The sequence below is a fragment of the Macrobrachium rosenbergii genome, chromosome 54 (assembly GCF_040412425.1).
Source record: "Macrobrachium rosenbergii isolate ZJJX-2024 chromosome 54, ASM4041242v1, whole genome shotgun sequence".
Classification (NCBI taxonomy): domain Eukaryota; kingdom Metazoa; phylum Arthropoda; class Malacostraca; order Decapoda; family Palaemonidae; genus Macrobrachium; species Macrobrachium rosenbergii.
The window spans coordinates 31,613,189-31,638,761 of NC_089794.1; the positions used below are offsets into that span (position 1 = coordinate 31,613,189).

A 25,573-nucleotide genomic window follows, 5' to 3' on the forward strand; every position below is an offset into this window, starting at 1 on the left:
ACCGAGAAAAAAAATAAATAAATAAACTGAAAACCAAACAAAGGTCCTGTGTTGCCGGAGAACCTAAAAATGAAATTAGTTCTAGGAAGAGATGGCATGGAAATGCGAACAAGATTCGACTTAATTACTAAACCACCTCGTAAAATGTTGCTTCTGGCTCCTGTTCTTAATTGCAGCTGCGTTTTCGAGATCAGCCTCTTTCTGGTCTGACGCCATATGGTCGTAAATCCAGGGACAAAGACATATGAAACGGAGGGTTTCGTGCTATTATTAATGTCTGTTGTGGAGCTACGACTCTGTATGTTTTTTTTTTTTTTTTTAGAAGACGGGCAAGCAAGTCGTTCTTGCCCTTCGTCATACCAGTCAGTATTTGGGCACTATTTGGATGGGTGACCAAACATGAAAGCCAGCCGTTGCTGACACGAACTCCAGTGACCATATTTAGGGACTTGGGAATGGTACTTACAAATATGTAGTATAAAAATAATTTCTTATGAATCAGGAGTCTGCTGGGGTTGAAATGGCCTACAATGAGTACTGAGTGACAGAGAAAATACGGCAAAGGAGTTTTCCTCAAATCTCTCTCTTATCCGCCTCTCTCTCGAAGTGAAAATAAGAATCCAAATTCCCAGTATCAAAAGAATGGATCTAACCACCATGGAGAAGATGTACCTGCCTCTCAAGAATGAGAAGATTGTGAGAGTTATATCTCTCATCATATCAAGACATTTAACACAATTCCCAATTCATGTAATACCTTACACATTTAAATTATGAGAAATAGGTTGATTGTACTTCAAAGGGAAGCAGGCTTGTACTTCAATCTGGAAAGGATAAAATAGACAAAGGTTTTGAGTTACATTAAGCTGGATTGGAATCAAAAGTTTTTGAGTTAGGTTAGGATTAATTGGAATCAAAGGTTTTTGAGTTTGATTAAGCTGGATTGGAATCAAAGGTTTTTGAGTTAGGTTAAGCTGGATTGGAGTCAAAAGATTTTTGAGTTAGGTTAAGCTGGAAGCTGAACTGGAACCAAAAGTTTTTGAGTTAGGTTAAGCTGGAAGCTGGACTGGAACCAAAGGTTTTTGAGTTAGATTAAGCTGGATTGGAATCAAAGGTTTTTGAGTTAGATTAAGCTGGATTGGAATCAAAAGTTTTTGAGTTAGGTTAAGCTGGATTGGAATCAAAGTTTTTGAGTTAGGTTAAACTGGAAGCTGAATTGGAACCAAAGGTTTTTGAGTTAGGTTAAACTGGAAGCTGGACTGGAACCAAAGGTTTTTGAGCTAGATTATGCTGGAGTGGAATAAAAAGTTTTTGAGTTAGGCTAAGCTGGATTGGAAGCAAAGGTTTTTGACTTAGGTAAAGCTGGATTGGAATCAAAGGTTTTTGAGTTAGGTTAAACTGGAAGCTGGATTGGAACCAAAGGTTTTTGCGTTCGGTTAAGGTGGAAGCTGAATTGGAACCAAAGGTTTTTGAGTTAGGTTAACTTGGAAGCTGGACTGGAACCAAAGGTTTTTGAGTTAGGTAAAGCTGGATTGGAATCAAAAGTTTTTGAGTTAGATAATGCTGGACTGGAACCAAAGGTTTTTGAATTAGGTTAAGCTGGATTGGAATCAAAGGTTTTTGAGTTAGATTACACTGGACTGGAACCAAAGGTTTTTGAGTTAGGTAAAGCTGGATTGGAACAAGTGACATTTTTACATACTACTCGCCCCTTGCAACTCACGAAGTGGACAAGGCGTAGCGGCAATATGAAGAGACCCACATGCCTGGGTTCGCAAGGACTCAAAACACCCCCGAAGTTCACCCGCTCCCATGAGGTAACTGACATTCTTTTGCCAAGCCAATTAATATTAAAAAAAAAAAAAATGTACAGTTTGCTTCCAAAATCTTTCCTCTTTCAAGATGCAGCTATATTACTAAGAGTTGATGCCCAACACTCACTTTTCCTCCCATTTACAGCAATTTAAAAAGTATTAAAAATTAAAGTATAAAAGAAGGAAAATTAAAACGTCAAACTATAAATAAAATGCTTAAACAATACAGGGAATAATTTTACAAAAAATTTAATAAAAGGCAAAAATAAAAGAATAAAAAAAGAAAAAAGAACGAATTAAAAAAAAAAAAAAGATAATGCTAAAAAAAGAGAGAAATAAAAAAGGTACGACGTGCTTCCTATGCCGATGACTCTGCAATACTGCTAACTACAGTATTGACCGCCTTGTAATGATGATCGAAGCAAATGCCCGCTTGTCATTATGAAACCTGTAATGCTCAATTACAGGAAAGGGTGGGTAGGTTGGAGAAGGGGGAGGGGAGGGGGGAGGAGGGGAGGGGGAGGGAGGAGGGGGGGGAGGAAGGGGAGGGGGGGGGGATGGGAGAGAAATTTTGACCGAGGTCAAATTAATTTTTTTCTAATTATTTCCATGAAGTAGTTTAAATTCTGAATGTCGTTCACACATCCAAGCAGGATGCAATGATTTTAACAACAACAACAACAACAACAATAATAATAATAATAATAATAATAATAATAATAATAATAATAATAATAATAATAATAACAGCCCCTAAAGCACCATCGATTATATTGATGATATCAAAATTACTTTTTTTTTTATCGAGACCAATGTTAATGTGAATGACTATGGGATTCAAACCTTGACGAATTGATAACTATTCTCTTAATTTTATAAAATCTAGAGCAATGGTTACTGGAAACTTTATTGTTTTAGAGAATCTGAGGGCAAGTATACTTTCAATTTTGAAGTCACATTAATGAAGTCAAAAATATTTTTATCTGTTTACTTATTTTCAACACATTTTCTAATGGTATTTAGAGCAAAAACATTTTTTTATCCATTACCTTAACTTTAACATACTCAATACAACAGAGCATTTTAGGCCAAAAACATTTTTAGCGTTTACTTAAAATAAATTGCCAATGATTATAACAGACTTAATGACAACGTTTTCTATTTTATGATAATTTTAAAGTTACATTTAAAATCAGTCCTTTCATGCCAAAATATATTCAGCCACTGTCTAGTGGCAATATATAAGACTAAAAGACTTATAATTTAATAAAGTCTCTTGATACAATAAAAGTTTTACCTAAATTAAAAGGCAATGCACAAAATAAGTCAATGATTACTAACTTTATTTTTGTTACAATAATACCAATTTCAATATCAGTTAGTTGAAAAACATTTCTTGTAAGGACAATAATTTGAAGGTATAAAATCACCAATTTCATGCCCGCAAATTTACGCCATAATTTAATATATTTCAGAACATAAAAATCAAAACAATGACAATTTTTTTACAGGTATTCAATCTAATATTCAATTAAAGGAAAATTATTCCTTTATCATATGATGTATAAGAACGCTTTTTAAAACAAAAACAAAAAATTAGCACGATGTTTATGAAATTCATTCTCCAAAATCCGCCCATTAATTCAAAATGAAGTTTTTATGGATGTCTGAAAAAAATCCGAAATTTCATCCCAAAAATTTTAATAATGGTTTTAATGTGCAAAATCGTTCATTTGAACACGAAGTTTCAGTGACAGGGGAATATTCTACGCATGAGCTGATGAGGAATGCGACCGGACTAATTATATACTGTGAAGTTTCTTTTTTTATGTAAAAGTGATTCGGCTGTCGAGTTCATTTCCTGAGAGAGAGAGAGAGAGAGAGAGAGAGAGAGAGAGAGAGAGAGAGAGAGAGACAGACAGACAGACAGAGAGAGAGAGATTCATAAAAAAGCAGAGCTGAATTATAGTCGATTTTTCCAGGAGGGAGGAAGACAATATAAAAAGCAATGGCGATTTACAGTCGATAACAAAAAATATTTGACCCTTTAAACATGAGACATCAAACTTTTTGGGAAACACAGAGCAAGGTAGGGAGTACCTACAGGTAGTTTTAAAAATGAATGGAGTGAAGGCTTCATTTTACATGTCTTGAGGTTGATGGGGCTGAAATGAGGAATTAAATCAAAGAGTACTCAACCTACAGTTCTCTCTCTCTCTCTCTCTCACACACACACACACACACACACACACACACACACACACACACACACACAACACACACACACACAATTGCCGATTACTAAACTGCTGTTTTGATCGTATGGATTTTTCCAGGCAAACGGATAAAGTTAAAAATTAAATTCCTCAGGCAACAGACTTAAATCTTATCACAGTTCTTTTTAATCTCAACCGCTATCACAGTTCTTTTTTTAATCTTGGCTGTTATCACAGTTCTTTTCAATCTTAACTGTCATCACAGTTCTTTTCAATCTTAACTGTCATCACAGTTCTTTTCAATCACACCTTCTTGTTAAATAAAAACTAAATAAATCTTGCTTAACCTCTATTGATCTGTCTTAAGCGGCTATTACACGGGCGAATTTTCACGCAGCACGGCTCCGTTCGCTCAGCATTTGCTGAACAAACGCTCAGTACGTCCAGCAAAACCCGATTCGCGTATACCCATCACTGCTGGGTGAAATCGCCAGCATTTGTTTACATTCGTTCGGCGGTCGACGTTCACGTGTACGAGCTACAGAGCATCGTCAAGAACATCACCATGCCTGTGCAATGGACATTTGAGATTGAGGAGAGCCTTATTGCAAAAGTGAGATCGCGACCAATCCTGTGGAATCCAAGGGATCCTTCCTACAACAAGAAAACCCTTAAAAAGTACTTGTATGGCGAGATAGTGAGGGAACTTCAAGAAGCCTTTCCACATGTAGAAGGAATTAATGATGCAGGTATGTATATTGTTTTTATGTAGTCACTATTTAGTTTTATAGCAGTAGTAGAACACTTTAGGCCATATTTGGTTGTGTGAAGTAAGGTAATCAGCAAAATCATGGCCTAGCTAGGCCATGCAAAGCCATGACCTAGCTGGGCTAGGCAAAGCAATGGCCTTGCTAGGCCATGCAAAGCCATGGCCTAGCTGGGCTAGGCAAAGCAATGGCCTTGCTAGGCTATGCAATACTATGACCTAGCTAGGCTATTCATTTCATAGTTCTGTGGGCAGCCAATGTTAGAGAATGCCATTAGAGGCTAGCTTAACCATAAACACCAACCTAACCTTTGTCAGTCATGTGATATGATACCATTAGCATGTGACAATATGTAATATGGGTTATTTCGTGATAAATACTTTATTAACACTCAACTAGTGGCAAGCCTACTCATATTGCTTAATATACTGTAACAGATATAAGCTAGAATTCAGAGGACATAACGGCACTCTGGGTAGGATAGCATAATTTGAGTATCAAACAGCACCATTATCATTTTTTTGGTGTTTAATTTAGGAAAAGTTATAGTAGAAAAGTTGTTTATATTGTCCTAAAATGTAAGTATGTGAAGGTGGAACTCTTAAAAGGGGGCCCTTGGGGCGTAGCCCCCCCAGCTAGGAATTAACCAAGTTAGGTACAGGTTAGGTAGGTGTTTTGGGTTAGGCTAGTGCCCTATAATGTCCTAAAACACCTACCTAACCTCCTGACCTGTCACTGAATTATTGCATGGTTACTATGAGGAATTATGAATATTGACTATTCACATCTCAAATGTTGCATGTACATAGAGGGAAATTGTCTCAAGTGTCGTTTCATTGAACAAGTATGAACATACGCTGGCCAAAGGCCCTTTGGATCACCCGTATTGAGTATTGTAGACTTTGTTTTTTGTTTTTGGATACCAGCCTTAAAAGCTGAAATTCTAACCTAACATACTTAGCCTGGCCAGGAGGCTTCACCCCCTGGATCCCCTGTTGTGCCAACTTATAAAACACCCCTTTCATTTCATTATTTCTATGATTATTATAAGTTAATCAAAATACCCCTTTCATTTCATTATTTCTATGATTATTGTAAGTTAATCAAACTTGAATTTTTCTCTTGCAGATGCTGTAATGATGAAATTTAGTAGCTAAAAAACATCATTTCGGAGGGAGCTGGCTAAAATCAAACGAGTAAAAAGTGGCTCAGGAGGAGACTATGTTCCAAAATGGAGGCTCTTTGATTTAATGTTGTTCCTGACTGATGTTGTCACCCCAGGGAAGAGTACATCAAACCTTGAGACTACTGTGTCTGTAAGTATTAAGAATGTATGACTGTTTCAAGTATTGTATGTTTATTTTTGCATTTCAGATTTATTATAGAAGTTGCCTTAATTTGTATATTCCTTTTTTTATGATTTACCTTTTTTTTCAGCAGGAGTCCCAGTCCTCCCACCAGCAAGAGTCCCAGTCCTCCCACCAGCAGGAGTCTCAGACCTTCAATCAGCAGGATTCCCAGTTATCCCAATCTCTTTTGGTACAAGTTGACTCCTATCAATCAGCAGGAATCCCAGTTATCCCAATCTCTTTTGGTACAAGTTGACTCCTATCAGTCTGATGATGAAGTCATCCATCAGCCATTGCAGACATTCAATTATGACAGTAGTGTAGATGACATTGATCTGCCTACCCCATCATCTTCACACTCTGTGCCAGGAACAAGTCGATCATCATCATCATCATCACGGAATAATGAAACGTGTGGTCGAACTCCTACTCCAAAACGTAAAAGGAATATGACACCAGAACATGCACCCAGTGCAACCGAGGTAGCATTATCTTTTTTAAAAACCACTGCACAAGCACAAAGGAAAGAAGACATCCCATACGCAGCAGGGGTTTTTGTAAAAGAAGTAATCTCTGAATTTCCTCGCCATAACATCCAAAACTTATGCTTAAACTTGCTGCATTCTTAAACAAGTTGAAAGAGGAGGAAGGCAGTTAATCATTGGCCATAAACTGTTGTAAGGTGGTATTTTTTTTCCTGTATGATTTCTTCCATGGGGTATAGATATGACACACAAAAGAAAAGAATCTGTACCAGGGCCATAATTTTATTTTTTACACACTGCATTATGATGTTAAATAAAAAAAAACATTGGCACAGAAACTTTATTTATCCTATAAAATTTATGCAGAACACTTTTATTTCCTATACAAATATGTTTGTAGCTCTTAATTATTATCATCACCACAAAAAAAAAAAGAAGAGCTAGTATCTGAAGGCCATAGCATCCCGAAATGCTACCTTGCCTTTATTCACAAAATGTGTTGCGTACATTTATAGCCTCCTGCGTAGGCCTTCGGCCTAAAGCATTTAAGTTTTCCCAGCCAACACCAGTGTCATTACGTCATTGCCCTGCAATTACTCTACCATTATTTACATCGTCTCTGTCAATTAACTCTGGTGCTATTTCATTGTGTCTAGATTCTTTAAATAAATAATTGTGCAACACAAGGGCTGCTAGCGTAATTAGCCTAACACGTTCTTCTTCAGCCACCGCGATTACTACCAAAGCCATTGCCATGGCCATATTCTGGTCATTGGTGTAGAGATGAGACATTTCCATGATTATAATGCGTCTTGATGCCAACACTATGACTTTCTAGGGTTTGTTTTGATTTTCCAGCAACTACTTCTCGATATGGGGACTGAACAGCTGATCACATGGTGCTACCGTTGTCATGGCAACACACAGTTTGCTTGCTGAAACGGCTGCGTGTGCTCGCGACCGTGTAATAGTTTTGTTCAGCAAATGCTGAGCGAACGGAGCCGTGCTGCGTGAAAATTCGCCCGTGTAATAGCCGCTTTAGGTTTACTTAATTATTTTACTTATATATTTTAAACCTTTCTTGGTAATGATATTATCAAGTTATGGTTGTTTGTATATTTGAAAATTTCCAACACCTTAAGTTTCAAAGTGTTGCTTATGTTGCAGCTGGACTCCCATCACAAAATAAAATATATAAAACCAAAATTAAAATGACTGATAAGTCTGCTTAAAATTTTTTCCAGCGAAAGGTCATAAAAATAAAAATGCTGAGTTACCTGCAATGCTTCAAATATTCTAAAAAAAATACTTAACCTTTATTATCATTATTATTACGTTACTTGATATAATTACTACTATAATTATTACACGTGCATTTTTACTAAGTACAGGAAAGACATACATGCTTGTGTTTTAAAGCAAAATTATCTTTCCTCTGGAATTTTCCTTTACAAAGCAGAAAAAATATATATATATCCATTAAAATCCATAAATAAAACAAATAGCTGTTTTAATTCAAGGGCAGATGATACGTCTCGTATCTCGTCCTCTTACTATTTTTTTTTTTATTTTTTACCTATGGATTCAGCACGTGGAAGAATTTCTCCTCTCCTTCCCCAACCCCCAACCGCCCGAATAAAATATATAAAACAATCAAATGTCTCCTCCACCGCAAAAAAAAAAATTAATAAATAAATAAAAAACTGCATAAAAAAGGTCGGGACTCCAAAGGGGTTAGCAACGTAACACTTAGGCATGAAAGTCCATAACTAACACAATGAAGGAACGACCATAATGACTGTGAATTAAGCTCATAAAATCTGATCACTCGGGAGATAAAGCTGATACGCCACCCACTGGAATTCCTGGCCCCACCAAATTTTACAATGGACGATCGCGGTACCAATAAAGACAGTGTTTAGAATGTAAGAGGCGACGCTCATGAGCTTGTAAGACATACGCTTAGAATACAGACAAATATTTGGGTCACATTCTTACCGGAATAAGGACTCTCAATAGCACGTGAGGAACGTGTGTTTTTATCCCCTCTCTCTCTCTCTCTCTCTCTCTCTCTCTCTCTCTCTCTCTCTCTCTCTCTCTCTCCCTTTTTCTATAAATATAAATATAATTATATATATATATATACATATATATATATATATATATATATATATATATATATATATATATATATATATATATATATATATATATGTATAGAGAGAGAGAGAGAGAGAGAGAGAAAAAAGACACACAGAGAGAGAGAGAGAGAGAGAGGGATTCCTTTCTACACACACACACACACATATATATATATATATATATATATATATATATATATATATATATATATATATATATATATATATATATAGAGAGAGAGAGAGAGAGAGAGAGAGAGAGAGAGAGAGAGAGAGAGAGAGAGAGAGAGAACAAAGAATTTTAACAATAGAGTACAGACTATTTTCTTTTAGGCTGACTTCAGCTCTGTATCTTGACCTCTTTTTTAAAGTTTGGCATTTTTGAAAATACTGCAATAAATTGCACCTATTCAGCATCGAAAGAACAAAAAAAAAAACAATGAGTAAAGTAGCATGAAATATAAGTTCGCATTCATCGACCTTAGAAATATACCCACATGGCGAGTAATCAAAGGAGTATCTTGAATCTGAAAACATTTTCTGTGTGTGATTCCTTAGATCTTATTGTGCAATATTCTGCCGTGAATATCAAAAACTACGACGGAACGTAAGCAAGTAATTTTCCGTACAGCGTATAATCAAGGCCACCGAAAATAGATCTATCTTTCGGTGGTCTTGGTATAATGCTGTATGAGCCGCGGCCCATGAAACCCTCAGCCGGCCGTGGTGGTCTGTTTTGTTGCGTTGCCAGAAGCACGATCATGGCTAACTTTAACCTTAAATAAAATGAAAACTACTGAGGCTAGAGGGCTGCAATTTTGGTATGTTTGATGATTGGAGGGTGGATGATCAACATAGCAATTTGCAGCCCTCTAGAACAGTAGTTTTTGAGATCTGGGGGCGGACAGAAAAAAGTGCGGACAGAAAACAGTGGACAGAAAACAGTGCGGACAGAATAAAGTGAGGACGGACAGACAAAGCCGGCACAACAATTTTCTTTTACAGAAAACTAAAACACAGTATCGTGCTTCTCAATTATCTACAGCAGGATCCACAGTAACAATAGTGATTCCAAAGGATTAATGTTTTTGTAAAAATTTATACAAAAGTTTACAGCTTTCGTCCATCCTTCTGTGGGCTTGATCACTAAACTTTTCAAGTCCACAGAAGGGTGGACGAAAGCTTTAAGATTTGTATATATTTCTAAAAATACATTTCGCCTTTAGAATCAAGATTACGACTGTGGATCCTACTGTAGATCATAAGCTACATATAAAGGCAATTCACTATAAATTTGGCGAAAACACTTCCTTAAAACCTAGGAAGGAAATTCTCACCATTTTTTGTCATTTTGCCCATTTGTAACACACTGCATCGATTAAACTTATTCACCGTTAAAATCACCAAAATATTTAGGGTATAACTTAGCAGACAGATCAAAGAGAAACATCTCTAATAAACAAATCAACTCGGCAAGAGATGGCTGCACTGTATATTATACTGCACTGATCATATTGCAAAAATCTTGCATGGTGCGGCTCCATTGGGTCAGGATAAACAAGAAAAATTGCAAACAGTGTAAGGCAATTTCTCACCAAACACATGTAACATGCATCTGACTGATATTAAGCTTGTGCTTTGTGTTTTTCCTACCTCTACATATAATAGTTATCGAAAACAGAATGTTAAATCACAGTTTTTCATTGCAGTAAAAGAAATATGAGTGAACAGCACCAACAGGCAACTGCAGTAATAAAATACGCTCAAAGCACAAATGAAGCTGTTGATATCTAAAAACCACAAGGAGAAAAACTACAATACAAAAATGATGAATATATAAATATAAATATATACAGTACATATATGTATATATAAATATATATATATATATATATATATATATATATATATATATATATATATATATATATATATATATATATATATATATATATTGACTCATAATAAGCAGAAGCATGTATTTCTCTAAATCACATTATAAGAATAAAAGATAAAAAGCTTTTCAATTAACATAACCCAAAATTTTTAATAAACGCAGATATCATGAAAACCACTATTGTCATAATGTGTTACTCTTAAGTCAAGCTTTTCCCCTATCAAAACTTTGGATTGCTTGATTTTCCTCGAAGTCCAGGCTGCCCTGAAGCCCATTATTTATCCTAAATTAATTCCTCCGTGTGTTCCTTCCCCTCCGGAGGGGTTGCTCGTCGGCTCACGGCCGTCAGATGCTCCTGAGTGACAGAGTAATCAGTTTTGGGGCGGGCCAGCCTGAAGACACGGAGAGTGCCCAGGGCTGCACCAACATCCCCCACACCCAACACCCTCTCTCTCTCCCATCCCCTTCTTCTTCTCCTCTGACGGAATACTGACGGAAAGGAGGAGAAGGATGAAAAGTGGGAGGAAGGTGAGGAGGAGGAGGAGTAGGAGATGATAGAGGTAATGGTCGAGGAAGAGACGGAGGGGAGGGGGTCTGAAGGATAGATGAATCAAGGGATGGTTGAGGGATAGATGGAACAAGGGGAAGGGGAATGGAGAAGGGAAGGGGGAAGGGAAGGGGATAAGGAGGGGTAAGTTGGAGGAGGGGAGGGAGAGGTAGCGGCAAAGTAGTTCCGTGGGCTGTCTTCGGCCAAAACGCCATCTCCTCGATTATTAAGCCTTTTTGCCCCGGCACCGACAACACATTGGGGGGTAATTTTAACACTTTAATTCTTGTCTGGAATGAGTTCTTATGCCAGGACTCCTCGCTGGATGATCGCCGGATGATAGGTGGATGGCGCGCTAATGCCACGACAGGGTGTGCAGCCACGGCGCCTAATCGCCGTGTTTTTAAGAGACCTCGATGCTTTTTTTTTTCTAATAATCGGCTCCAAAAGATGGCCGATGCCACTCAAGTTTTCATCGCGGGATGACGGCCGTTTCATTTCGGCTTTTCAGAAAAGCCCCGGTGATCCGTCATTATCGTCTGCTGGTGGTTGGTGTGAACACTTAAATTTGTATCTTGCCTTTTTGGGACTTTTTTTTTTTTTTTTTTTTTTTGCCTAAACGCATTGCTGAGATTACTTTGAAAACTTGCAGAAAAAAAGCCTCTAAATCTCTCATCCTATTCCCACGTCATGCATACGTTGAAGAATATCTATAGCTTCAGTTCCATTGCTATGCTTTGCCTGTGTTGTAGACTGACTGACTGATTTATGGTTACTAAAACTGGCGTAGCATGTTGTAAGTCGATTGATTTTTTTGTGGTTACTAAAACTGGCGCCGCAATGTCTGGGCTACTGATGACGTAATGAAACTGAATAGGAAACCAAGCCTGTGTTGTAGGAAAATCAGAACCATTTCCTTTTGGTACGAGTGATGTCAAGGGCACGTTGAAGAAATTTGAATAACTACAGTTTCAGTCCCAAAAGTCATGTACAACTATCAAGGCCTTTCATTCAATATCATTATTCTTATACTGAGGATCAAAGTAAGTGCACATCTCAATCTGTATACCTATGTTCATGCGTTTCCTAAAACAATAAAAAAAAAATAAACAATTATTACCAAATTAATTCTTCGCATTATAGACCAATGATGACTAGTTCTTTACTAATGCTTACCGAAGAAACATTAGCCAAGAGTTTTTATATCCTAATTGTCATTAACTGACGAATTTCAAAGCGTCAACCCTAGCCTGTTTACAAGAAAAAATACATAAATAAAAAAAAAAAAATAAAATAAATCTAAGCCTCTGGCCATCACGCTTAACCAACGCCCATAAAAGCATTTTTTTTTAAATTAACCAAATGTCATACTTAAGCTTATGCAGACAAATAAAAGTGGAAATACTTCAGATTTTCTGATCTGTGATAATGCTGAGGAACTTTTCTGTCTGTGAAAACCTACAATGTAAATTAATAACCTCATAGTTTTGTACATAATGGAAGATTATAAATTTTGGTTAATAACAACAACCACCCTAATACTTTGGTCGTTACAATGTTCACTTTACGTTGGCCGAAAAAACTCAACTTTCAGCATTATTATTATTATTATTATTATTATTATTATTATTATTATTATTATTATTATTATTATTATTATTACTCAGAAGACAAACCCTATTCATATGGAACAAGCCCCACGGTTCCATTTGAAAGACGTTACATAAAATAACAGGAAATGCAGAAAGAAGAGAGCTAAAGTCATGTTATACCAATATTGAAATAAAAATAAACTGGTCTCTCTTGCGAATACGATTAACTCATGGCAAAAAAAAAAATCCTTTTCTTCATCTTACTAATTAAAAGCACTTGAGGTATACATTTTTTAAATGAATACTGTATATAATCTCCTTGCAAATTTGCCTAAGCATTAGAAATTCGATTTATTATATGCTGCACAAATAAAAGAGCCACATTTCCACGTCTAGCTAAAAGGACACGCTCAACATTGGCTAAATACAGCACTTGACCCTCTACTCAAATGGGGAATTGGGCATGGTCTCAAATACTCTTGTAAAGTAATCTTTTAATATACTACATTTCACTATCATTACAAAATAGTGTAACAGACCCTCACCTTATACAGTAAATTGAGTTCCTTGGTAAACAATGATTAAACCTCATACAGGACCTCAGTAGGTTATAAGTTTTAGTTAAAGTCCCCCTGGGCCTCTGTAGGCTCATAGGGCAGGCGCTGTTCTCCTGTTTCTTAGGCCGACAGCCAGTAACAAACTTTATTTACTAAAAAGTATATCTTAGTGCCTTCAAGTGACGAGGAGTTACTTTACTCAAATGGGAAAATACAGAGGGAGACTTGGTTTAGTAGTGACTCAACAAAGAAACCCTGAGGCGTCTAAATTAAACCTGCTTGAGTAAAAGCAAACTGCGGTCCCAAAGTCAACGCCATGATTAGTCCACTTCGAGGAAAGACCAAAACACAGCAGGGTTTAAACATGAATCCTGAGCAAGCTGGCCTTATGCCAGCACCAGCTATTGTTCTTACAACTAACTCCCAGTACATCACAGTAGGTTTCAAACGGACATCTGCTTAGGTTGAAATGGGTTTTCGCACTTCACACATCTGCCTCTAAGGATGACGTAGGGAGACTATCTCCCCCCCCCCCCAGGAAAAAAGAACATTCGGGCGACCCTTCTCAACCAAGGGTGATTGACGGAGTCGATTATACGGGGTTAATTATATTCCGAGTTATTCGCAGTATGGAGGTTTGATTGACAACGCGGCGCGTCCGCTAATCTGCGCGGAGCTTTTATGAAGATGATCTAAAATTATGCAACGTCCCTCCCCCCGTCCCCTTAATTGATTCTAAACTGAACTTCTGCACTCAGGGACAAGGGACTCTCTTTTCAATTGAGCAACGGCTTTGGGTTCACGCTGCGCAAAGCTTGTGGGAAGTTGATCTTCCATTATGCAATTTTCTTCTTCCATTTCCATTAATTGATTCGAAATAACCTCTGCCCTCAGACAATGGATCCTTCCCAACTGATGGAGTCACTGGGTTTTTAAAAAGCCGCTCAGAACGTTTGCAGAGTTGAAGTAATATCATGCAGTTCCCGCAATCTAGTCCCTTTAATTCATTTGAAACATTACTTCGGCACTTAGGGACAAGGTCCTCAAAATTGGGGTACCGACTGAGTCTAATGCTGTTTACTGACGCTCCAAATCTGATATTTTAATCTCCCATACATTTTCAATGATTCTATTGCTAAACTTTGACCTTTGGATTTCTTATATTATTTTTACTTTCAATTTTAATCGAAACTTACACACAGTATAACTGTTAGGTGCTTCAGTACTAAATACATGAGGATTATCATTGCATTCTCCATCCGAAGGTAAGACCATCAACAAGTGCTCCTTTTCTGGCACCTTCAAGAAGCTCCAAGATTAGCTTTGCATCAAGTAATCAATAATGGTCTAGCAAAAATTAACTTCGCCATCTTCGACCTTGTGTGACATCAGGTTAGATGAACTTACTCGACCACCTGGTGTGAGGAACTTTGAGACAAACTTACTTTTTTTTTATTAAAAGATAAACACATGCGTGAGAGTATAGCTTTTCATCACGATAATCACTGCCTCTAGTGCTGTGCAACACAAAGGGCCTCTTTGAAATTCAGAAACCTCCACTCATCACCTTAAAGCTTCCTGTCTCATACATCCCATCCAAGCAAGTCTAGATCCTGGGATGGTGCGAAAGACATGTCTTGGTCATCTCCATCTCCCATTCATCATTATCTCGGCTACATATGGGAATTCAGCAATTTCCCTTATATCATATCTCACTATCTTCCCATCTAACTAATAATATTTTTCTTAAAGCTTAATTCTCAAATCAACAAAGTCCTTCAGGTGCAGTTTCTTTGTGATGCCATGTTTCATGTCTATAACATAATATATAATGTATTCATGTACAGTTCTGAGCACTGTTTGAATTGCAATTTTTCAGTCTTTCACTAAATTACATTTTAAGAAAGCTTGTACTGGACATCCTTATTCCTGCATATTGGTCAGACTCAACCTCATTAATCTTACTCCACTCTGTGTCCTTTCACCCCTTTGAGCATATCCTGTCCTCGCTATCTGCTTTTCTTACATTTTTCCCATGTCCCACCTCTTACAATATATGATGCATTCTAGTAAGTCTTGTGCTCTTTTACTGAACAAGTCAGCGCCATCTACATATTTTAAATCTGTCATTCTCATTATAAAACCCATGAGAAGGGAAAATTTCAAAAGATGATAATACATTTCTCTGCAGCAACCCAAAACTGACTATATATTCACTTGACAAGACTCAACCTAACATACCTTGCATTTGCTTCGTTCATATATGCTTTCAATTAGCTTCAAAAATTTAACAAAAATACCAGTGACGTAAGACCTTTCACAATATCGGTCTTTTGGCAATGTCAAATGCCCTTCTCACAATAAACGAGAGCTATCAGTTTGTTCATCTCCGAATATTTCATTTATTCTTTCACCAACCTACTGGGAATGAGCAAACCGAACACTGTCCTCACAACCGCTGTAACTTTCTTTACATACAAATTGCCCCTTAGCGGAGGTGCCTTCTGGGGCTCCTGGGAAACTGACATTTCGGTTCTTGGCAAGTCTTTCAGGGAGGAGTCTGCTACCTCAGTGCTCTTCTATATGACCTGCTGCAGTTCACCACAGTCAACTAACTTCGGATATATAATTTACAGCTTAGGTCAACAATTTTACAGAAAAAGGGCTCACTTCAATCCCGCCAATGAACCTGATCTTTGGGTCTTTCGACAGCGATGCCATCTCGTTAATCACTGAGCTACAAGGATTTCGTGCTGTGGGAATGATGTAGATAAATTGTAGAAACTAACGAAAATTTTTTTAAAGATTTGTAAGACGAGGAGGAGGAAGGTCAGAGTAAATATGAGCTAGAGATAGGTTATATGGGTAAAAGGAGATAAGAAATATGGAGCAATGAATATACACATGTAGGTGTGAGTGAAGAATGGAGTAAAGCTAAAAGGAAGCAGGGTATACGCAAATGACTGGCAAAAGATTTGAATTCCTATGAATCCTTTACGGCAGTGAAGGGCAGCTGCTGAACGCAAATGAAAGACAAAAATTGAAGATATAAGATAGATTGGCTCCATACCTTGTTGGGCTCAAGAAGAATTAATAAGATGGACAATATACGCAAAACAAGAGGTAAAAAGATTAATTCAAAGGATGGAACAGCACAAAGAGATGGTTTGGAAATATGGAAACAAAACTGAGGACAATGTTCCCAAAAATTTCTAAGATTCGGAAGTATGAGGGGTGTCAGGAAGGAGGAGGAGAGGATAGAGCGCACATAATACAGATGAATGGAACATTGTAGCTGCATGATGCAGATAATGTTGAGAAAATATTCTGCATATGAGGCTCCCCCACGGTTCAGTACGAATGTTGCAAAGATTACGCAACGTGTATGTATGTATGTGTGTGTATGTATATCCCATGGTTGTCAATATATATATATATATATATATATATATACAAGTTTTTTTGGCACAAACTTATAAAAAAATCCTTGGATCTGAGTTTTAAAACCGAACAACAGAATATGTAAAAATAACAACGTTATGTAATGACCTTTAAGCCTCTCATTACAGCGTCTTGCGATTCACGCTCAGCGCACAAAAATAACAAACAAAAAATAACAAACAAAAAGGACTTAACTGATCAGCCATCAATCGAGACTGCTTCTTGAATTCTTGCATTAATTAACCTTCGTCCATTACCTGTCAAGGATGACGTGTCAGAGGATGAAGCCAAGCGAACTTTTCCGCTTTCAGACAAATTCGGAGAAACAAAAATCCTGAAACTAATTTCGGATCTTTCACTCAGTATACAAACCCGAGAGAGAGAGAGAGAGAGAGAGAGAGAGAGAGAGAGAGAGAGAGAGAGAGAGAGAGAGAGAGAATCACTCAGTATACAAACCACGAGAGAGAGAGAGAGAGAGAGAGAGAGAGAGACTCAGAGAGAAACCCAGTATACAAACCTGAGAGAGAGAGAGAGAGAGAGAGAGATCACTCAGTATACAAACCCGAGAGAGAGAGAGAGAGAGAGAGAGATCACTCAGTATACAAACCCGAGAGAGAGAGAGAGAGAGAGAGAGAGAGAGAGAGAGAGAGAGAGAGAGAGAGAGAGAGAGAGAGAGATCAGTGCACAAACGAGAGAGAGAGAGAGAGAGAGAGAGAGAGACAGAGAGAGAGAGAGAGAGAGAATCACTCAGTACACAAACATGAGAGAGAAAGAGAGAGGTCACTCAGTACACAAAACAGAGAGAGAGAGAGAGAGAGAGAGAGAGAGAGAGAGAGAGAGAGAGAGACTGAAAATCCAATTCCAGGACACTTCGGTCTGTACAGAAACTCAATAGGTTGGAAATTAAGAGTCCTGGGTAATAAAATTCTCGAGAAACTGGGTGAATAGCAACAGGCAATGTTGATTTCGAAAACAATTGATAAAATACAATTTTTCAGTTGTAGACGATTTGAAAAAAAAATTGCCAGTCATTGGTAAAATGCAAGACGAAATAAATTTTAGATACTCCTGAAATAAATATTGGAATACTCCTAAGAAGAAATAAGTCTTAGGAAAGATACAAGTTGTACGTTTAAAAATACTTCAATAAAGTAATAGGTAAGCTTCACAACAGGAAAAGCTCAGAATGCTTTAAATATTTAAGAAGATTGTAAGAGAAGTTTTACAAGACTTTAAATGGCAAATTTTTTAATAAAAAATGTATGATAAAGTAAGCATTAAAAACTTGGAAAATTTAAGAAGCAAATTTTAGAATACTTACAAAATTTAGAGTGGGAAAGTTTTCGAGTACTTGAAAAACACGAAGACGTTAGTTGTTGATTCAACAAAATTGTATGAAAACGAAAGTCTGAGTACTCTAATAAAACATAAGATGACGTAAGCTCTCCAATACTCTAAGAAAGCAAAGTAAGGGTAAAGCTTTTTTATTCACGGAAAAACGTAAATGGTAATACCTGCAATGCGACTAGAACCAAGATACAGAATACCTGAAGAAACTGAAGAAGACAGGGAGTGTTCAATTTGGGAAAATTGCAAGGGGACATTGGTTTTGGAACGCTTAAATAAAGGCTTGGGAGAAGCAAGTTTTCTTACAAGTGAAAAATATTATTGTTATTTTTTTTTTTTTATTACAGTCATCCTATTTGACTGGGTGGTTTTATAGTGCGTGGGTTCCGGGTTGCATCCTGCTTCCTTAGGAGTCCATCACTTTATTATTATTATTATTATTATTATTATTATTATTATTATTATTATTATTATTATTATTATTATTATTATTATTTATTATTATTATTATTATTATTATTATTATTATTATTATTATTATTATTATTCGACAAACGACGAATAATAATGTGGAATAATAATTTATTTCCATTTTAAAAGACCCCAAAACATGAAAGGAAATTATTAACAAACGATAACGCCCATTTATATATAACAAATTTTGCTTTTCTCCCTCTTCCCAGACCCATCAATCTCTCTCTCTCTCTCTCTCTCTCTCTCTCTCTCTCTCTCTCTCTCTCTCTCTCTCTCTCTCTCTCTCTCAGCTAAAAAGAAAAATAAATAAATCAATTGCAAATTACAGACGCAAAGCCACCACCGTACAATCCACTTACTTCTCTCTCTCTCTCTCTCTCTCTCTCTCTCTCTCTCTCTCTCTCTCTCTCTCTCTTTTGCTTTGCCTATCAACGCATAAATACACATTGCCTTTCTCCCTCGGCCACAGACTCTGGAATCTCTGATAAACGGAAGATAATGACACCTCTCATCCTGCCCCTCCCTTAATTGAACTGCCTAATTGTGCTGATAATGGGATAAATGGCAGTTCTTGGCAATATCCCAAAAAGGCTCCTTTCTTTTTTTTTTTTTTGGTTCTTAGACTTTGATAATGACCTCAATGAAGTCATTAAACGCTTAAATTCTATCATATTTCAGTTTTTGAGAAGCAGCAGTTTCAACATCGGGGCGCTGCTTCCCTTGCAGAGCCATGTACAGGTTTGAAAATTAAATTTAGTGAGGTTTATAATGCCATCACTGGTCTGGAATAAAATACAGTAATGCAGTTTAACACCTAGTTTGCAATTCTTTATACTGTATATGTATTAATGTATATGTATATACTGTATATATATATTATATATATATACACCTTTATCATTTCTCCTATTCTGTGATGCATGTCTTCTCTCATCCTATCATCATCCATTAGGTTTACTACCAAATACCTGCATAAATTCAAAAGCTTTCATCCTTCCGCCATCAATACTACTAGTTATTCCTCTATTTTCATGATTTCCGTTTAACCCCATACCTCCTCTTATTATTTACTCAAACCTTTTTCTTAATACAAAAATTTTGAATTTTTTCATTAGCTTCTACAGTTTCTGTTTACTATCCGCAATAAGTACTGTGAAGTCTGGTTTCCTCTCCAAGATTTCTCACATCAGTCCCTCCATAAAGGTATCTAACAGCCATCTAAGACTACTGTACTTTCATACCAAACTTTATCCTCTGCTCTTGGCATAAAATATTTTAATAGGTCTCAATAGATCATCTTCTATACCTTACATCATCAATACTCTCATTTATAGGAACGAACTCTTAGGAAATTCAAGACGAGAGGGCAATTACCCTCCTCATCCATGCACTCTGAAGTCTCCTAAGTCTGGGGTATTAAAATAGCATATGCACCATAGTCAAAAAGTACAAGAGTCATTAGAATAATTGAATGAATCGCCACTACTCCAGTGATTATGCCTATAATATGGATGCCCTATCCTCAGCCAACAAGGATTAGTTTCCCTTCTCCTGACCATACTATACTTCCACAGAAAACTAATAAGGTAATCTCGAGCCTTTTATGGTTACTGCCAGCCAGATCTTCATGTGAGTATTCCCAAATGTCCCTAATTTTCTTCTTGATAAAAAGGAACATCTCTCTTTGCAGGTTTTATATGTAAGTTGACAAATTCAACTGGCAAATAATATTTACTTTTATGAAAACACGTTTAACTTGCAATTTCACGTATGAGTTTATTATTGTTGGTCGGTACCTTACAGATACAACCCTCTACAAAATACACATCACTATATAAAATGTTTTCAGGGTCAACGGAACAAGTTTCTTGGTGCATCTTTATTTTATTTTTTCCGGTATCTTATCTATTGTCAGGAACATCATTTAATATGGGCAATCATTCACAAGAGATTATAAAAGCCCGATGCTTTGTAAAGTGAGAATCCAGTAAACAGAAGGCCAGTAGTGATTCAAAAGCGGTGCTCCCAGTCAGCAGAAAAGAAGCAATACCCGCCTCTACAAAGGTGAAGGTTATAGGACCTAATGCAGTAAGTGATACAGCCCGCGCAATCCATTCTAAGGGTTAGGAATCAAGCTCTTCCGAAGGAACCATTCCGGATACGTCCAAAGGACGTGAAAAAGAAACACTGTCTACCTATATACCTAAAGAAGATTACAGATCCCAATACAGTACTTAAAACATCCGTGGCATCCAAAGTACGTGGAAAAGAAGTTACTTGCTTACCTATACATAATAAGCTTATACAGGAAGACCTAATGCAGTATTTAATACATCCATGGCAAGATATTCTATAAGCTGAAAACGCAAACAAGCCCTTCCAGACGATCCGTCCCGGAGATGTCCAGAGGCAGTGGACAGTGGAAGCTGCTGCACTAATTACACTGTAAAGCACAAAGACCCCAAAAAGCGGATTCAGATTTTTACTTGGTCCACATTCCGAAATAAAGAGCGGTACGGAGAGTCCATTTGCTTTATGTTGCTTGAGAGAGAGAGAGAGAGAGAGAGAGAGAGAGAGAGAGAGAGAGAGAGAGAGAGAGAGAGACTAATTTTCAATTATATTCACTCATTCCGAAATAGGAGGTACGGAAAGCCTCCTTACTGTATGCATTGAGAGAGAGAGAGAGAGAGAGAGAGAGAGAGAGAGTCCTGCATGATTACAGGTCTCCAAGGCAAAGAAGTTGACCGGAATTTAACTTATCCACATTCCAAAATAACTGAGGTACGGAGAGCTTGCCTCAGAGAGAGAGAGAGAGAGAGAGAGAGAGATTTGCAAAGAGCAGATTTGATTGAAATATTTGCAAGCTGCAGAGATTGAAAGACAAGCTGCAGAGAGAGAGAGAGAGAGAGAGAGAGAGAGAGAGAGAGAGAGAGAGATTTTGCAAGGGCATATTTTATTGAAATCCACAAGCTCAAGAAGTTGGTATGGAGCTGCATGAGAGAGAGAGAGAGAGAGAGAGAGAGAGAGAGAGAGAGAGAGAGAGAGAGAGAGAGATAACTTTTTCAATTGCCGGCGAGATTACAATCTCCAAAATCTTCACGATGATATTCCAGCATTAAAGAATAATAACTGAAGACTGCCCGATCTATCCGTAGGTCCATACCACGAGAAATATGAAGATCCCGGCGATCTTATCAGCGAAGGTTATCACACACACACACACACATATCCCTCGATAACCCCCCCCCCCCACCCCATCCCCTCCCCCTAAACCCCGTCCCCTCCCGGAGTGGGGTTGGGGATGGGGGTAGGGGGCTTATCTTAGGGTAATTATAGGCTCATTACTGTTTTGACAATTGACCTCCGGCCGGACGGGGGCGATGCAGGTGGCCTCGCAAACGGTGCTCGATAACTATGCAGGGACACCTTAGGTTAGCCGTAGACACCACGCAGCCTATACGATACAATAACGACCATCGACCCTTCGGTGGGTAATGGCCGTCGACGCAACGGGCGTGTGGGCGTCCGGAGATGGGCGTAATCGAGAGAAATCGACGAAAATAAGAGAGGAACTGGCAACGGGACGGCTTGCTGCCAGACCACCCGTACGATCTTGTATCCACCAAGGTATCCATCCACTAGACCCAGTCGGCTACGATATGGGGCGAGGAGGTCTTCTGAGTCGCCTGCATTCTTCGTCTTCCTTCTTCCTTCTTTTCCTTCTTCCTCTTCTCCTCCTCCTCCTCCTCCTCTTTTTCCTCCTCCCGTTCTTCTCTGCACGCCTTTATTGGATCTTCCGCTGCTCGCCCAGGGAAGAAAACACATGCGATCTCGGAGCGTTCCGGGAGATAATAATGTCTTCATGCGAGAGAGAGAGAGAGAGAGAGAGAGAGAGAGAGAGAGAGAGAGAGAGAGAAGGTGGAAGCCACGGGTTTTTTTTTTTTTTACATGAATATGATTCTATCAACTAACATTGTAAGAGGAGGTCTGAAGATACATGTTATTTACATTGCATTTACCTTTCAATGAGGCGGCTGAAGGCTTTTTCCCTTTTATAATAAAGGCAAAAAAGCGCAGGAATGAAATAATTACCTTCTTGATAATTATGTCCTCTTGGTCTTTCGTTGTCTACTTATCGTGATGCATTAATAAATCAAGATGTAAATGCATATGAATGTATTTCAAAATATATTAATATGTAGGTCTGAGACTATGTTGTTCGAATAATAAACCACAGGAATTTATAGTTCAAAATTTGTATAAATACTTACATAATTGTACAGTTGCTAGAAATGTTATCTCTACGCGCTAACCCAATAAAATAAAATAAAATAAAATAAAATACGTCCACAAAGATACCAAATGCAAGGAAGTTAGTATCAAATTCGACCAATAAAAGCAAATAAAAAATATGAAACAAATTAACAAAAGCTAAATTATGTTTACAAAATTCTCATGATATCAAATTCTTACAAAGATGCAACTATACCAGAAAAAAACAAAGGAGAATACGAACACTCAACAGATCTCTCGTGAAGTCGAATACACGAGAAAAGTTACATGCACAAAAACCACAAAAGATAAAGCATAAACTCCAAGGCAAGTGAAAATATACATGAATACTAACCTTTTAAGATATCGCTTGGAACAAGTCAGGTGAAAACTTCACGAATACGAAGGCTTGTAAGTTCTTCGTGTGAAGTCAAGGCCAAGTGAACACGAACACGAACACAGACACCTTACAGATTTCGTCCGATGTCAAAGCCAAGTGAAAATGTGCATAACATCAAATTCACAGCCAGAAAAGATTTCGCGTGAAGTCAGCGCCAAGTGAAAAGCCCACAAGAATAAAAACACTTTAACAGATTTTGACTGTAATCAAGTCATGGAATACTAACACTAACATTAATACCAAGACTTATTTAAACCTTAATAGATGCAAGCACTTAACAGACCGCGTGAAGCCAAAATTCGGGAAAAAATATACACAAAAAAAAACTTTAATCGGAGTCACTCAAGCGCTTATATAAAGTAAAAGAGCTTAACAAAAGTCACGTGAAGTCACGGTCAAGGGCACACTAAAAGGAATATATAAATCCTTACATTTCATTCAGTTACATTCGTCTATTATCTTGTTTCGAAATCCTACGCTCCCAGACTAAACTTGATTCAATAAAGAAACGACATTACGCTTCTGACTTTTTTCCATTTTTTTTTTTTTGCACCAACAATCTCAGGGATTGCTACTAATTTGCAGTTGGTACATACTGCTAGCTACTTGAGTGAAGCTTCAAGTGAAACTGCTTGCAAATTGAAGATAAATCATTCTCTCTCTCTCTCTCTCTCTCTCTCTCTCTCTCTCTCTCTCTCTCTCTCTCTCTCTCTCTCTCTCTCTCTCTCTGTCAAACGCCTGAAACAGGTGTTGATTTCATTACAGAGCTGGTTATTTCAATACTTGATAACTGGTTAAGTTTTTCAATATATATTGTATTTTCTATATATATATATATATATATATATATATATATATATATATATATATATATATATATATATATATATTATATATATATATATATATATTAGAAAACTTAACCAGCTTATATATTAGAAATAAATAATATATATATATATATATATATATATATATATATATATATATATATATATATATATATATATATATATATATATATATATATGATTTTGATTTACTTGTAAACCACGAAGACAAGTAGGTATGCATTGATATGCACATACGCATATATACTTAATTATCTATCACCCTTTTCCCTTTGACAGAGTTGGTGCCTGGGGAATAGAGCCTTCAAGTTTTCTGACAGTCTATGGATGAGGTTGCTGTACCCACCTGACCCATTTTCTTGACCCCGCCTGAAATTTGCACCAAATTCCCAGCCGGGTCAACTGGAGGGCATCAAGAAGGGAATCAAATCACACAATTTGCAAATGCAAGCCCACTGAAAGCTTATCTGTCTGTCATCTTTCTATACCATGTTAACATGAAGCGTGCAAAAACTATATGAACGTTGGTGAAATAAAAACTTTTATAGAGTAAAACTTGCATTCCAATGGATGATTATCCACTGTCAACGTTTATCCAGCACATATGTAAGCAGTTATAACTTGGAGATATATACCAGGATTAAAAGTATGTGTATGAGATAACATTGAAATCTGTTGCGGAATTATAATCTTTAACTCTAAATAAAAAAAAAAAAAACAAATAGAAATTTTTTTTTAAACTGTTGCAACAACTAAGGTCATCGAAGGCAGAAATGTAGTTTTACCAATAGATAATTTCAAAGGAAAAACCTTACTGTTTTTGTTGTTTCGATGTTAATATGACAAATTCTTATCTTAATCATTCCCACTGGTGCCTCTGGGTACCAAGAAAGGTGGAAAATCGATCTCCTTAATATCAGAAATGTAACTCAACGTAACTTAAATGCAACTTACGTTTTGGGGAACTTGTGGTTGAGTCAAGCATAGCAACTTGGATAACTTGTGGCTCAGGCGTGGAGAATAATTTGTAAGTAATTAAACTGACAAGCCCCTCTCTCTCTCTCTCTCTCTCTCTCTCTCTCGGCGGCCCTGTACAAAAGAGAGAAAAAGACTTTAGAGAATGAATACAAAACAGGAATAATCAATATATTCGAGATTACATTTCTTTATCAACATCAAATACATTTTCACTATATGGCAGCTGTGTGTGTGTGTGTGTGTGTGTGTGTGTGTGTGTGTGTGTGTGTGTGAGAGAGAGAGAGAGAGAGAGAGAGAGAGAGAGAGAGAGAGAGAGAGAGAGAGAGAGAGAGAGAGAGAGAAATTTAGGATAAACAAGCCAATGAGGCATGGGTACAGAATTTGGCTATCTATAATTGAATACTAATAACATTTTTCACGTTAGGGGATTGCCTATGCAAACAAC

At 37.2% G+C, this 25,573-nt stretch overlaps 2 protein-coding genes across 4 annotated transcripts in view; one reads left to right on the forward strand and one right to left on the reverse strand.

Annotated features, from left to right (window-relative positions):
- Positions 1-25,121, reverse strand: part of LOC136834938 (uncharacterized) — a 564,478-nt gene extending 539,357 nt beyond the window's left edge. The window contains exon 1 of the mRNA XM_067097787.1: positions 25,105-25,121. The gene's annotated coding sequence lies outside the window, so the exon portion shown is untranslated. The remainder of the gene's footprint in view (positions 1-25,104) is intronic.
- LOC136834937 (uncharacterized) lies at positions 4,393-7,663 on the forward strand. Of its 3 annotated transcripts, none has more exons than XM_067097784.1 (3): positions 4,393-4,779; positions 5,926-6,113; positions 6,238-7,663. In XM_067097784.1, the coding sequence occupies exons 2-3, from the start codon at positions 6,064-6,066 to the stop codon at positions 6,773-6,775; spliced, it is 588 nt and encodes a 195-aa protein (XP_066953885.1). In that variant the 5' UTR covers positions 4,393-4,779; positions 5,926-6,063; the 3' UTR covers positions 6,776-7,663. The 3 variants fall into 3 exon arrangements, with proteins under 3 accessions (XP_066953885.1, XP_066953886.1, XP_066953884.1); XM_067097785.1 differs by having other exon boundaries at positions 6,259-7,663; XM_067097783.1 differs by having other exon boundaries at positions 6,235-7,660.
- Positions 25,122-25,573: the final 452 nt, after the last annotated feature.